Genomic DNA, 14,525 nt, shown 5'->3' with positions numbered 1-14,525 from the left:
AAAACGATTTGCATAAAAGCAGGTGTTGGCAGGCGAGGGCCCGTCTGCCTGTGCTGGGCAGCCGGGCAGGAAGGGGAGCCGGGTGGCACCGCTGCCAGGAGGGGACGCAGGGACGGGGACAGGCTCGAGAGGCGGCAGTGGCGCCCATGACAGGGCCGAGGGCCGGGGGGCAGAACGTGGCGCCCAAGGGGAGATAATGGAGCCTGAGCGGGGGTGGCAGGGCCCAGGAGAGGGTGGCGGGGCCTGGGAGAAGCGGCGGTGACGGTCTCGAGCCGGGGCGCCGGAACCGGAGCGGGGCGGCCGCGGCGCCGGGCGGGGACGAGGCCCGGGGCGGGGTGCGGGCCTGGGGCGGTGCCTGCTCCGCCGCCCGCCCCGCTCCGCCCCGCCCCGCCGCTCCGCGCGGCCCTTCCGCTCTGCGCCGCGCTTCGCGGACGCGCTATAAAGCGGCGGCGGCGGCGGGCGCGGCCCCATGGAGGCGGCGCGGCGGCGGCGGGGCGGCCCGGTGAGCAGTGGGCAGCCGGGCGGGAGCGGGAGCCCGGTGGGAGCGGGGCAGGCGGGGGACGCGGCCCGGCAGGGGCGGGTGGGCTCGGTGGGAGCGGGGTGGGCGGGGGACACGGGCCTGGAGCGCACACAGGCCCGGTAGGGGCGGGACGGGGGACATGGGCCCGGTAGGAGCGGATCCCCTCCCGGCAGGAGCGGCGCGGCGGGGCGGACGCCGCCGGCCACCTCTCACTCGCCCGCGTCGCCCGCAGGTCCGCGCCGCGCCGCGGCGGCAGCAGCAGCAGCGCCCGGCGGCCCCGCGGCGCCGCCATGAGCGCGGGCGGCCTCTCCTCGCTGTGCGGCGGCCCCGGCTGGGCTGAGGCGGGCGGCGGCGCCATGAGCGGCGCAGGGGCGCCCACCGAGGGCCTGGAGCTGCAGCTCAAGGTGGACTTCTTCCGCAAGCTGGGCTACTCGTGCCGCGAGGTGCACGCCGTGCTGCACAAGCTGGGCCTGGGCGCCGACACCAACGCCGTGCTGGGTGAGCTCGTGAAGGGCGGCCTGGCCGAGCGCGAGCTGCCTGCGCTGCCGCCGCCTGAGGCGCCGCTCGTGCCGCGCGGCGGCACCACCCGCCGCAGCCCCGTGCCCGACGATGGTGATGGCGACAACCTGCGGCCCGTCGTCATCGATGGCAGCAACGTGGCCATGAGGTAGGTGGGCGGCAGGCGCTTCCTGGCAGGTTCAGCCATGTCGGAAAGCGGAACATTACGGCTGCCCGTGGGCCCGGGACCTGGCAGCGTAAGGCGCTCTTACCTCACGGCTTTGTGCAAGTTTCCGAGGCAGGAAGTTGCTCAATAAATAATGGCGGGGTTGGTTTGGGAAGGTACTGCCTCATGGAGCTGTCCCCTGTGCTGCTGGCTGCACTGCAGCCTGTGGCGCTTCCCTTTTCGCCGTGTTTTTGGCAGCATGGGGAAGGGCCCGCGTGTCACGGGGCTTTCCATGCCCCGCAGCTGCTTGTTCCCTTACAGCAGCGCATGCGGCCCTGGGGGAGCCCTGTCCTGGGGCAGCTTCTCCAGGCAGCCCCCCCTAAAGCTCCAGGTGGGCGCGACGAGCTCTGATATTCATGGAGCATGGCAGTCTCTAGGGCTGATATCTGTAGCTTTGGGATCCTTACTGGCCCTGCTTCCAGCTCCTGGGTGTGGCTGCACTCAGCTGTTGTGATACTGTAGTTTGCCAGGCAGAACAAAGTGCTTTAACAGAGACTTGCTGGCAGGTGTGGCTGCAAGGGCTGCAAGTGGCTTTTCTATTTGCCATGATGAGATAGGATGGGACGAAGATGGGGACAGCTGTATCAGGACTCCTATGGACTGCTAGTGTGAAATGCTGGGGCTGGCAATAGAGCAGAGCCAGAGGGGAAAAAACTTTTAACTTGGAAGTGTGTGGGAAAGTCTAGCCCCTCCTTGCAGCCCTCCTGCAGTTGTGTGGCTGTTCAGCAAACCTCCCATTGCAAAACACGGGCTGGAAGCCACACAGGCTCGGGCAGCCACTTTCCCATGACAATTGCAAGGTCGCAGCAAAAGCAGCCATGGGCAGGCGAGGCAGTGAGCGCGTTGGGGTTGGACACTAGAAAAGCAGCCTGGCTTTTTTAAGCAATTTGCCAGGAGGGGAATTCCGTTCTGAAACTTCCTGTATTGATGGTGTGATGTTCCCTGCTGATTCATTTGCAGGGTGCACAGCGTCCTCCCTGGGCAGCTCTTGACAAACATATGCAAATCGTAGTGGAAATTCACTCTACTTCCTTCTAAGGGAATTTTTTCTTGGCTGCTGCCAAATCAGATCAGCCCAATTAGCTGCCTTCTGTACATTGTGGGTTAGTAGCAGGGACTGGAAAAAAATCTCTATTGCTCCCTTGATCTTTAAAAGACTGGTAACTACTGCCTGCCTATGTAGAGCAAAAGTGAAGCTGGAAGAAGTCTTTTTTGAGCTTCTTCTGATTAGTCATATCAGCCTCCCTCTAATCTGGGTTCTTAAGTGTCCCTTTGGGTGTTTTATTGAGATGTGTATTTTTTGTAGAAGAATTGTTTGGGTACCTCTCTACATTTTTTAGCAGTTTCAGAGGAGGACGGGAGGAAGGAAAGTGAAGTTTCTGTCTGATGGAGCTGCACTAGCAGCTCTTGGAAATGCCTCTGCTGGGGAGCAGCCCATTTGGGTCATCGCTTCATGTCAGTTTTAGTCCCAGAAGACAACAGCTTGCTGGCTTTTGAAAGTAGAGCCTGGATTGTAGATGGAGTTTTGGCTTTTAAACCCTTCAGAAAATAAAAGCTGCTGAATGTGGCTTCTTTAGAGGTGGGTGGGAGAAAATGCAGAGCTTACTTTACCTAGGAAGTGGCTTTTGCATATGCAAAACAAATCTGGGTTATATTTAAGAGTTCTTGTGAATTGGCTTTTATGTAACTCATGTGGTGCAACCTGGCATAATAACTCTTTGACCTGTAATTTCTTTATCTTAACAGCAAAGAAATGCTAGTGAGTGTTCTTAGGTCTTGAAAATACTTTTAATCCATTATTAGGATGACAATATAGGAGTTTTTCATCTAAATACATAGTGTTGCCTTTTTTGCTTCCCTTTAGTATCTACTCTTTTTATCACCTTTCATGATTTTGTAAGAGGTTTGACCTTTCGGGGTGGGGGAGAGAGCATAAACCTAAGTCTGTTAGCCAAAATAATCAAGTTCTACAAACTATTGCACTTGAAAGACTCTTGCAAAAGAGCGGGGGCTCAGTGGTAGATGGTGTGATGGGAGCCATAGGTGCCTCCCTTGGTCTTTTTTTCCTTTCCAGCACAGCGGGAGGAGGCTTCCCCTTCCTTCTCTGTGCTTGGGCTCTGTTGCTGCGCTCGCTCTCTCAGCTGCGTTGTTTAGGGGTGAGTGTCGCCCACTGTGTCTCCTCATGCGGAGGCAATTTGCTTGGCTCATTACAGAACATCTTTCCTGCCCTAAACCAATCTGCTCTATCATGCTTTCCGCTTACTATTTTTGTCCCATTACCTATGTTCTCCTTTCCCTCCCTTGCTCTCTCCCCTTGGCATGTCAGATATTCCCTTGGTGTTCACCCAGGTGCTGTCTATCCGTAGTGCTCTGTTTGCTCCATGCGCTACCCTGGGCTGGCACCTGCAGCACTGCCTTTCCCTAGGGATTTGCACAGCCCTCAGCACCTGTCCTGCTCTGCCCCAGAGCTGGGTTCCTGGTTGCAATATGTCCTGGTTACTACTGGAACTCAGTGCAAACATCTGGAGTCCCAACTAAGCACCTGAGTCATGTTCAGACCCACAGGTATTTTCTACCTAAGAAACTTCATTTTTGACATTTAGTGACTTTTTTTATAAGCATTCATTGCACTACCCTAACTAGTGCTGTTGCAGCTTGTGCTTCATGGTATTTCCTGTTTTGTTGGCTCCCCAAATGCTTACACAGGTGTCTCTTAAGATTAGGCAGTGTTACATTCTGTGCAAAAGGCCCTTGCATCTGTTTGGCAAACGAAATGGGATTGGGAGTGGGCAAGGGAAGGGTGCCCATTTGGGCGAGGGAAGGGTGAGATTTGGGGAGGGAATTGTACCCAGGTGGGGAAATCTTGTAGAAATCTTACTGAATTTTGAGACTGCTTCTGGTCACGAGGATAGTTGATCTTAGCTTTACCCTTCATCCTGAAATGCAGGCCCTTAGCTCACTCATACTGAAAGTTGCCCAGAACTCTTGCCTACAGAAGAGCTAGCAACACTGTAAATAATAGAATTCATAGAGCAGGGTGGGTAATTTTTCTTTGAGAAATTTAGAAGTTTCTGGAAACTTATTGGTGTGACTTAATTAAGAAGCTGTTTTTTGCATTAGTAGGTAGCTTCTGACACTGACTGCCCTTTCTTTCCCTTGACTCTAACTACCAAGTATTATCAAGATGTTGAGCATTAATTGCTATTTCACACAAAGAGGAAGCTTGTAGCTGATGTTCTGCGTCATGATATCCTCAATACTGCTGCCTTGGGAGGACAGGTGCATAAAATGTCTTGCAGTCACTAAATGAACAGATAACTTGACAACAAAACTGCCTAAAGGAAAGGCAGCTCACACTGAGGGAGGAGAGCTCTGGTGCTAGCAAGCAAAATGAGATCAAGGGGAGTCCAAGGGTGTGCTGTACTGGAGGCCAAGCCATAGAAAAGAGCTTAGGAAAAAGGACTGGTTGTCAGCAGCTGAAAGCCGTGATTGCTCCTTCCCCCTGCTGAGCATTTGGGTATTTTGGGGGTTTGCTGAAAGCAGCAGTAGCTCTCTGAAGATCTTGATGCTGTTTGCACAGATTTAACAATACTCATTGTGCTACTCCGATATTTCACTGAAGGTTGTCTATAAATTGTTGGATCCATTTGCTTAGAAAACTGTCTGCACATTACCTAAATGCTGAAACCCTCACAATTGTCTTCTCCAATGCAGCCATGGAAATAAAGAAGTGTTCTCCTGCCGAGGTATCCTTCTGGCCGTACAGTGGTTTTGGGACAGAGGACACAAGGATATTACAGTCTTTGTGCCATCTTGGCGGAAAGAACAGCCACGACCAGATGTACTTATAACAGGTGTGGAAATATGAGAGCCCAAAGTAGCTTTTCAGACTTGCTGCTTTGTCACTTAATGAGTTTGCAAAGTTCTGGCTAGTTAGTAATTAACTCATGGAAGATTTGAGTGGTAGGAGATCCGCTGAACTCTGCTGACCAGGGAGATTTAAACTCATTAACTTCTCCCCTACATTAGTTCTTGCCTGGATCACTTGAAATAATTCAGAGAACAAACACTGTAATACTTCTCTTTGCTTCCTAGCTTTAACTTGTGTTCTTCATTTGATTTTTTTCCTTTTGGTGATTTATCTTAATGCTATGTATTTAATATATGTGAAACTACAGATTGCACAGAACTTCTCCAACATGTTGCAAGTTAAAGCTTGATGGAGGCTTAGAATTATTCATATTGAGGGGAATTTGCTCTGCACTTGCAAACAGCTGAGTTTTCTAAGTGAATCCACTCAAAAGAAATTTCTGCATGCAATAAAGCACCAGAGAGATGCTACCTTCCCAGTCATAAATGCAAATCAACACTGTATTCATGCAATTATGTGGATAAACCCCTTGCTGTATTGCAACAGCTTCTGTGGTTCCTGAATGTTTCTAGGTGCTCTACAGGCACCAGGACAAGGAATTTTCCTCTGACAAACCTAGCAGATGGCATAAGAGCTGAGAATAGAGGCTGAATTGCAGAAAGATAAAATGACTTCATTTCTTGTCTCTTTTTAATATTGTTATCATAATTGTGGGGGACATTTGGGTTATATGCATTTGTATGAGTGTTCACAGTTGTGTTTGTTCTAGACCAGTACATTCTCCGTGACCTTGAAAAGAAGAAAATTCTGGTGTTCACCCCTTCCAGGCGAGTCGGAGGCAAGCGGGTCGTCTGTTACGACGACCGATTCATTGTGAAACTGGCACATGAGTCTGATGGCATCGTGGTCTCTAATGACACTTACCGGGACCTGCAGAATGAGCGTCCTGAATGGAAGAAATTCATTGAGGAGCGTCTGTTGATGTATTCCTTTGTAAATGACAAGTATGTTCCCAGTTTTTCTCTGCTTCAAATGAAGTGCCAAATGAGTGGGCTGTCTTGGGATAATGAAGCAATAGCATGTGACCTGTGAAGAGAGCAAAAGGCTGGTGTAGAGTCTAGAGAAAACAAAAATATGGCAATCAAAGCTGCCTTTTGCAGAAGGAAGAGAGATTGGAAAAACTGCCCAGCTGTGAGGTACAAATTGGAGTCATCTTAATTGCTCTTGATGGTTTGGAGCTGGGAGCTGGACTTTCCTGGAGCTCCCAGAAAGGCTCCAGGGCTTGGCTTCCTCCCAGGGTGAACATTAACAGGCTGTGCACCAGCAAGTTTTACCTTCTGGCAAAAAAATGCAGACCTTCTTCAGTGCCTCGGGAGAAGCACTTTGTGCTAGTCCTTACCAGGTAGTCACTGGTCATCACTGAGAGCTCTCTTTGGTGAGGCAGGAAGGCTTTTTAAGGATCAGTTAGCTTTTACTTTTCAGTGAAGTGGGAGACTTCTAGAAGAAAAGGCACTGTGATGCTGGAAGGTGAAATGCTCCTAACTAAGACTTTTTTTTCTCTTTAGGTTTATGCCTCCAGATGATCCCTTAGGGAGACATGGTCCCAGCCTGGATAACTTTCTGAGAAAGAAACCTATGGTGCCAGAACACAAGAAACAGCAGTGCCCTTATGGTAAGACCTGTGTTCTAAACATGGAGATTGCAGTGCTGGTACAAAGAATAATTCATGCCTTTAGTGAATTTTAGTCTGGTCATTTCATGCTCTGCCTCTTTCTTGCAGGGAAGAAATGCACTTATGGGATTAAGTGTAAATTCTACCACCCTGAAAGGATCAATCAACCCCAGCGCTCATTAGCAGATGAACTCCGAGCCAATGCAAGGTTGTCTCCTACTAGAAGTAGCAGTGCTGCCAAGGAGGAGAAGGGCAAGAAAGCTTCCCAGGCAGAGCTCTTGTGCTCTGTGTCCCTGGACTGTGAGAAAAGCTCTTTGCAGAAGGTCTCTGCAGAGAGGAAAAGCTTGACTCCTAAAGCGAAGGCCAGCGATGTGTCCCTTCAGGTGGCAGGCCCTGTGTCAGGAGGGGTCTCCCCTAACAGTGGGAGCCACAGATCTTCTGACAGGTACCAGCATCCTCATATGGACTCTCTCTCGTATATCTCTCAGGAGCATCTAGACTCAGGCATCGGATCTCTGGAGAGCCAAATGTCTGATATGTGGCCTTACAGATCTGCCAGTCACTGTGACCACTCGCATGCGGAGCAGGTGGCAGTGTGTAGCTGTGGGAGGCAGAGACCTGTCTATCCAGCCTCTCCCAGCTTAGAGCAGAACGGTCTGCTCTCCTACAAGCATAGCTCCCATAAGTCACCTTCCTCCAGCGCTAGCTTCCTGCAGTATAGCCCCGAGGTGTCTCACTCGGCACTGCCTCCTTCTTTCTCAGGCTATGGAGTACCTGTTCACACAGCTAACGCTGGGCAATACAGCCTGCCCAGTGAGTATAACGCCCCTGCAGCCCATTCTCGTGAGTACTGGTCTGAGCCCTACCAGATGCCTCCTCCTCAAGCCCGATCTGGCAGCGTGCGAGATCCTCGATCGGTGCAGAGAGCCCCAGGACCGACGTATGGCGAGGACTCCTGCCAGTGGGCCGTCTCTGACCAGTTTGCAGAGGAGAGGGCCAATGTGCATATCAAGCTGTGTGGCATATTCCATCCCCACTTAGTTGATGCTGTGATGAGCCGTTTCCCCCAGCTTTTGGATCCCCAGAGGTTAGCTGCAGAAATACTCACATACAAGTCTCAAAACCCAGGCATATGAGCAGGTGCTGAGGGGAGCCAGGCCTGCTGAGAGCTTGAGGGGCTGTTTGTGTCATGGAAAGTTTTCTACACCTGCTTTTGGAGACTTTTGGGAGCTCCTCCTTTCTCCTTGGGAGCACTAGGCTCAAGCTGAAGGTGTCAGATGGTCACAGAGTTCTGATATAGTCAAGACTGTGTCTATCGTAAAGATGCAAGAACAGTGTATGGCACCGTGCCCAGGGCATGTTGGAGAGACTGGCAGTTGAGCAGGAGGAGTAGCAGGTCCAGGGCAGGGCTTTCATGCAAGGGGTAAGTGGCAAGTCAGGCACATCTCAGCTCCTGCAGTTCACACTGCAGGTGGCCCTTACTCCGCCAGTCACTTTGGCTTTGAGATAGCTCACAGACACATGGAGGAAGGGCTTTACAGGGCTTGTGAACAGCAGGGATTACTCCTGCGCAGTGGTGTGAGGCTTCTTTGTGAAGGCTGCAATGCATAATCCAGGCTGCCCTTAGCTGAGCCTCTCCGCTAAATTCTACCATGCAGATCTGTGGAAAAAGGTTTATGGATCTAGCATGAGGGTAGGTGAGCAGGCTGATATGTTTTCACTGCACACTTAGTGATACCCTCCTTGTCTAAGCTCCCTTCTGAACTTACCTCCCTGCAAGAGGGTAACTCTTCAATATATGCCACAGTCAAGCTGTGCAGCTGCCAGAAGCAAGAGGAGCTGGAATTCTTTAATTGGAGCGCATCCTTTCTCAGGGTGAGACGCTGACACTGCAGCAAAGCTGTGTGCGAGTCATGCTCTGTGTTTCCTGGAAAGGGCTGTCCTCAGAACCCGGGGGTGACCACAGCAGTGGTCTAAAACATTGACCTTGCCTTGACACTCGTCTTAGGCTCTCTGTAATATTGACAAAGAGAATTTATTATGTTGTGCCTTTTGTCCTCAGACAGCAATAGTTTTGAGCATTCAGTAAAACAGCTGTAGTCCTGCCCTTCAGCTGCTGCCAATGCCCTTCCTGATAATTTCTTAGTATTTTTCTCTAAAAAGCTGTTGCTTCGTCTTCTCACTAATATTTATCCCCTCCTTAAGCTTTGTCAAGCTACAACAGCATCCAAAAATGTATAATGAGGCCTATTTGGTAAGACTGTTCCCCTTTCGTAGCCTGTTCCTCTCTAAGATTTTTTTACTGTAGATACTGTAACAATTTACATATGCAAAAACGATTACAGTAGTAATTGGTTCTGGTCCTGGAATTTCACTGTGCTGGGAATACAAAGATTCTTGCAGGCCAGAAGCAGTTGATTTGTTGATACACATTGTATCTGTGTGGGTTTTTTGTTTGGTTTTTTTTCTTTTGAGTAAGTACATCTTGTGGTTAAACCAAGGTTGTTGAGTGGCAAATTGTGAAGGGGAGAGTAGAAAACAGCAGATGCTGGGACTGCTCTTCAGGAGTCATTTTTGTCTATTATGAACTTTCCCTCTGTCCAAGGAGTGACCTACCCAAACTGGCACCATGTGCCGTAGAAACCACAGGGACGCAGACACCTGTAGACCTGGTTAATTATGATACATTACAAAATTGTAATGTTTCATGTTAGTAAGCAAAATGCTTCTTAATTTTAAGTAACCTGATACTTTGCATATTTGTAAATTACAGAAAAAAAAAAGGGTTTAATGTTATTGTCCAGGAACTTGCTGCTTGATGCTGTTTTTAATTAGTGCTGTATTCGACTTAGCCATTTTGTTACTTGGCTTGGTCTTTTATTTCTCCGGCACGAGGCTGATATGTGCTTGCTCTCCTGTAGTCGAGTGACATTTTATACCCAAAAGCCTGGTGTTTTACTGTACTTTCTGTATCATTATGGAGTATATAGCTTATGTACCGGATGGAGACAGCTATGTGAAGCCATGGCAAAGATGAGTTGTATTATACAAATAAAAACTGCTTGCTAGCTTGAGTTGCTTTGGTCTCAGGTGTTTGGAAGGCCGATCAGCGTTCTGGACCATGTTCTGGGAAGGTGGGAGAAGTCACCCTGCCTGGCTGGGGTTTTGGTGATGGTCCCAGGGTGCTGGGCTGGGTGTCCAGGTGCTGCAGCTTGGTGTGTGGAGAAGCCCTTGTGGTGCCCAACCAGGCTGCCCACATTCCTGTCATGGAACTGGGGGGCTTCCCAACCTGCCTGGATGTGACTGGGTGCCCCATGTGTCCCTGCTGGAGTAGGGGATTGGACTGGATGATCCCTAGAGGTCCCTTCCAACCTCAGCCATCCTGTGGTGCTGTTAACCTTCATGTGAGATGGAGGGGGAAAAAGCCTGGAAAGAAGATCTTGGGGTCAAGGAATTTCAATTCTGCATTTTTGCAGTGAGATACAGTTGATTATTTTTGAATGGGGGGCAGTGGCTTCATTTTTACAGCCTGTTTCCACTGTATATTCTGGAAATAAGTGCATGCTTTCTCCAGTTAACCCTTACAGGGGCACTGATTTCATACAGCTCTAGCTTAGGCAGAGGTGACCTAGCCAGTTGTCTGCAGAGGCAGTAAAATCTATTTCATATTTAGTGCCTTCCTTGGCAGGTGTTGAGTGTGTTGGGGTATTAATTGTCACATAACAAGGCTCTGCAGCAGTGCCTTGACAGGAGCAGGCAGGGAAATGCAATAGGAATATCAATGTTTGCATTTTTGTAGGAAAATCTTCCCCTCCCACCTGCTATAATGCAGTACAGCACATTCTTATCCGACTTGGCAAAGGACTTTATGGCCTTTATTCAAATTGGTGTTCTTAGTTTAATACAGGGCAATGGCTATTTCTAGTTAATCAAAACCAAGGGAAACAGCTGCTGTGGAGCTGGTCTAGTTGGCAGCCTTCGAACTATGTGTGAAGTGTCCTGAAGCTCCCAGGCTGAAAGGTCATTTCTTGGCTGTGGGAAAGGGACCCTTTGGAAGTGCCTCTGGAGAGGGAGTGAGTTCTCAGGGCAGTTGCAGTGTTGGGATGTGGGTGTCATGGATACAACCAGACCTTCTAACTAGGCAGGGGCTCCTCTGCTTGCAGCAGCCACTAACTAGTTGGGTCTATAACGGAAGGGCTGGTTACATGTGACTCTCGGTTGGGCTTCCCTGCCCCTGAGCTGCTGCCTCTCTGCAGCCGTGCCAACCTTCTCTGGGTCCTTTTCACCTCAAAATGAGAGCTATGTGGTCAGACTTTCCAGGATTTCAAGGCTGGGCCTTCCAGTAAAGTGACGTCTTTGCCAATGTTTGTTTTCCCGGGTGTATGTGGGAATTCTGTTTCGCTCAGATGGATGCGCTGCAGCAGTGTATGCCTGGGCAGCGAGTCACTGCCCTGGGAAAGGCATCTGGGCAAGCGCTTGCGTGGGGAACTCCCCTTTGCTGTTCCCAGGTCACAGGGACTGATGGAAAGGGAATTCAGTGTCATTAAGGGGCTTTACTTTTGATTTACTGCAGGACAAGCAGGGGAAGCTTTTTCTGGAAGCCTGTGCTATGGGATATTTCAATGTTTTTGGTCTTTAATGTGATGCCTAAGGAATGGAAGCAGTGAAGATGGAGCAGGCTGAGCACAAGAGGGAGGAAGGCGGGGTGGCCACCGTGGTGCTCGGGGCTCTCACATTCCTCGATGTGCAGAGCTGCTCAGTGCCCCGTGCGGGCACCGTGAGGCCGGTGCAGCTGATGGAGCTGCCATCTCCGCAGCTCCTGCAGGAGAGCACCCTGGACCCCACCAAAGTGCGAGCCCTCAGTGTGATGCCGCTGCCCTGGCCTTGTGGTGGGGACGCGGAGTGTGAGTCAAAGCAGCACTGGCTTTCCTGGCTGCTGAGAGTGCCTCCCCCTGCAGCCTGCCCTGCACAGATGCTCTGGAGCGAAGGCAGCACCTGCTTGAGCAATAGATGGCAGTGCTGGCAGGGCCTGCAGGCAGCCGGGGCTTCCAGCAGCTGCCAAGTGGGGTCCCGTGGCTGTCAGGGGCCCCACGGTGCTGCTTGAGGAGGCCGCTCTGAGCAGCTGCGGCTCCCATGGGCACCCGGCTCCAGGCTGGCTGCCCTGGAGGCCCTGCAGGGCCCTCTGTGGCTCCCGTGTGCTCTGTCCTGGCACTCCTGGTCACGGGCTGTTCCGCCTTGTATGAGCCAGCCCAGTGCAGGATGAATCAGGCTGCTCTTATTTGCATTGCAGCCGTTCCCTGGTTGCACTGGGGCTGCGTGTGCATGGTGAGAGAACCCGGCCCTGCACGAGCCTCTCCCTGTGCTCGGGAGGGCTTTGCTGGGGCCTCTCCACGCAGGGCTCAAGGGCTGCAGCTGCTCCGGAGGGTCCCCATGGCAGCCCTGGGCCTGGAGGCCCTGTGGGGCATGATGGGGATGGGTTCCTTGAGCAGCTGCTGCAGCAAGAAACAGCGAGTGCTGGCAGTGGCACCACCCAAGGGTGCTGCACCCAGGGAAGGGTTACGTGCACAGGCCAGGGCTGCCTCCAGAGGTGCTGTGGGGACAGGCACCTCTTGTGTGTCCCTTGGTGAGGAGCAGCTGCTTTGCAGGGGCCCCTCAGGAGGCAGCAGTAGCTGTGAGGGAGGAAGTGCCGCTGCTGCAGCTGCCTATGAACAACACGAGCCGGTCTGTGAGTCGGCACTGAGCGCGAGCAGGCCCCAGGCATGGCTGGGCGCAGCTGGGACATGCAGCCAGAGCCAGGATGTGCAGCCAGAGCCGGGAGCAGCCACGGCCACTGTTTATTGCAGCCAGCATCTGTAGAGAGCACCAGCCAGCTCCCACCTCCTGCCTGTGGGTGACAGGTGACCGCCACCCAGCAGCTGGTTCCCCAGTGTCCAGGCAGGTCCCCCCTGTACCATCATGGTCGGGGTCTCTCCAAGGTTCTCCGGGAGCTTTCCTGGAGCTGCCCCTCATGTGTGGAACTGGGGCCAGGGCCTCTGGCTGCCTGTGTTCTGCAGTCTGCCCTTTGCTGCAGCCCCTCTGCTTGATGCTGGGTGATGTGGGATGTGCCTCGGACCTGGGTCTGCAGGCTCCCAGAAGCTGTGAGCTGGGGCCGGAGCTCCTGACTCTGGGGAGAGGAGCGGCGCCTGCTGCAGGCCCGGCCGTGGTGCTGGGTTGTCCCAGGACAGTGTGAGGCCTTCGTGCAATGGGACACCCGACCCCGGTGGCTCTGCAGCCCTGTTGCTGCTATTGCGGGGCTCAGTCCTGGAGGGGGGCGAAGGACAAGGGGGAGCGTTGGGACCGGGGCCCTGCCTGCGCTGCCCTCCCTGTGGGGAAGAAGAGGGGAAGGTGCCAGCTGCAGGAAGGCCTGTGGGGACCCCAGTGCGAGGAGGGTGCCTGTGTCCTGCCACCTTGGGCCAGGCCCTGGGCCTCCCGCTGCCACTACCTGCTGCCGCGCTGGGCTCAGGGCTGCCCATGTTGCTCCACCGCTCAGCCTGCCTGGCAGCAGCGTAGGGCCTGGGGCTTCGCTCCCAGGGCAGGGGCTGGAGGCTGCAGCCAGGCTGCACGGAGGTGGCGGTGGCACCACTCAGGCAGGCGCTGTCCCTGGCACCGCTCACACGGAGGGCGTCACCAACAGCGTCGCTGGCACCACTCCTACGGGGAGCTTCGCTAGCCCAGCTCACACAGGGGATGTCACTGGCACCGCCCATGCGGGGGACATCACCGGCATCACTCAAGCGGGCTGCGAGCACCTGCTGCTCCCGCAGAAGCTCCAGGAAGCGGCTGCTCCAGAGCAGCTTCTCAGCACCCAGCTCAGTGCTGAAGAAGCTGATGTCATCCTCCAGTGCCTGCAGCCTCCTGTGCAGGGCGGCGTGGGCCTCGTGCAGCCGCTGCAGTTCCGGGGGGCCTGGCGGCAGCGGGCACCTCAGCAGCAGAGCTGGCTGCTGGGTGCCCAGCTGGGCCCCATGCTCCAACCTGGCTGCTCTGGGTGCGCTATGGCTGGGGAGCCGCTGTCCTCGCCGCTCGCAACGTCACCCTCTAGTTTCTGCAGTGCCGCCGAGCCCAGCTGCAGGCGGGGATGCAGAGCGGACACCCACCACTCTGCAGCTGAGGGCCCAAGGAGCAGGGGAGTGGGGCCTTTACCTCCTGCAGGAACTGCAGGATCGCATCGCAGCAAAGCTTGCAGCAGATGAGCAGGTACTGTGGGAAAGGCAGAGGCAGATGGTGCCTGAGGAACAGAGACCCCGTGGGGCCCAACAGCCTCCCCAGGCTGATGGGACCCTCTACAGCCACCTTGAGCTCCAGGCCAGCTCCCCTGGGGAGGGCAGCGCTTGGAGAGCTGGGACAAAGGGCCCTGCTGCCCTTTCATGAGTGGAGGCTGGCGCTGCATTAAGATTATAGAGGCAGGAGCTGCATGGGGAGGTTCCCCTGGTGCGCCTGGTGCTGCCGAGTGGGCAGTGACCTGTTCACCCAGGGGTGCGAGAGCCTCTCCCTGCAGCTGGGCTGTGTCTGTGTTGCAGGAGGCCTGGGCGGTGCTGCTGCCTGTGTCCCGACCTCCCCCCCCCCCCCCCCCCGCCCAGCTCCTGCCTCACACTGTGCCCCTTGCATCCAGCTCCGGTGCAACCACCCACAGCCGCGCAGAGAGGAGGTGGCAGCTCCTGGCGCTACTGACCCAGGCCAGTGTCCAGAGCAGCAGCAGCCC

General features: G+C 53.7%; 1 protein-coding gene across 1 annotated transcript; it reads left to right on the top strand.

Moving 5' to 3' along the window:
* Nucleotides 1–810: 810 nt before the first annotated feature.
* ZC3H12A (zinc finger CCCH-type containing 12A) lies at nucleotides 811–9,757 on the top strand. The gene is made up of 5 exons (XM_026043453.1): nucleotides 811–1,187; nucleotides 4,959–5,098; nucleotides 5,885–6,119; nucleotides 6,681–6,787; nucleotides 6,896–9,757. The coding sequence occupies exons 1-5, from the start codon at nucleotides 811–813 to the stop codon at nucleotides 7,921–7,923; spliced, it is 1,887 nt and encodes a 628-aa protein (XP_025899238.1). The 3' UTR covers nucleotides 7,924–9,757.
* The last annotated feature ends 4,768 nt before the right edge of the window (nucleotides 9,758–14,525 follow it).

Source organism: Nothoprocta perdicaria, unplaced genomic scaffold, assembly GCF_003342845.1.
Source record: "Nothoprocta perdicaria isolate Ctin4 unplaced genomic scaffold, notPer1 scaffold_33, whole genome shotgun sequence".
Taxonomy (NCBI): Eukaryota; Metazoa; Chordata; class Aves; order Tinamiformes; family Tinamidae; genus Nothoprocta; species Nothoprocta perdicaria.
This window is presented reverse-complemented; position numbering and strand designations above follow the sequence as displayed.

Excerpts from the sequence above, each read along its gene's own strand:
- ZC3H12A (XM_026043453.1), top strand. The coding sequence starts at position 811 with ATGAGCGCGGGCGGCCTCTCCTCGCTGTGCGGCGGCCCCGGCTGGGCT. Across the intron at positions 5,099-5,884 it reads ACCAGATGTACTTATAACAG|ACCAGTACATTCTCCGTGAC; the intron begins GTGTGGAAATAT and ends TGTTTGTTCTAG. Across the intron at positions 6,788-6,895 it reads GAAACAGCAGTGCCCTTATG|GGAAGAAATGCACTTATGGG; the intron begins GTAAGACCTGTG and ends TCTTTCTTGCAG.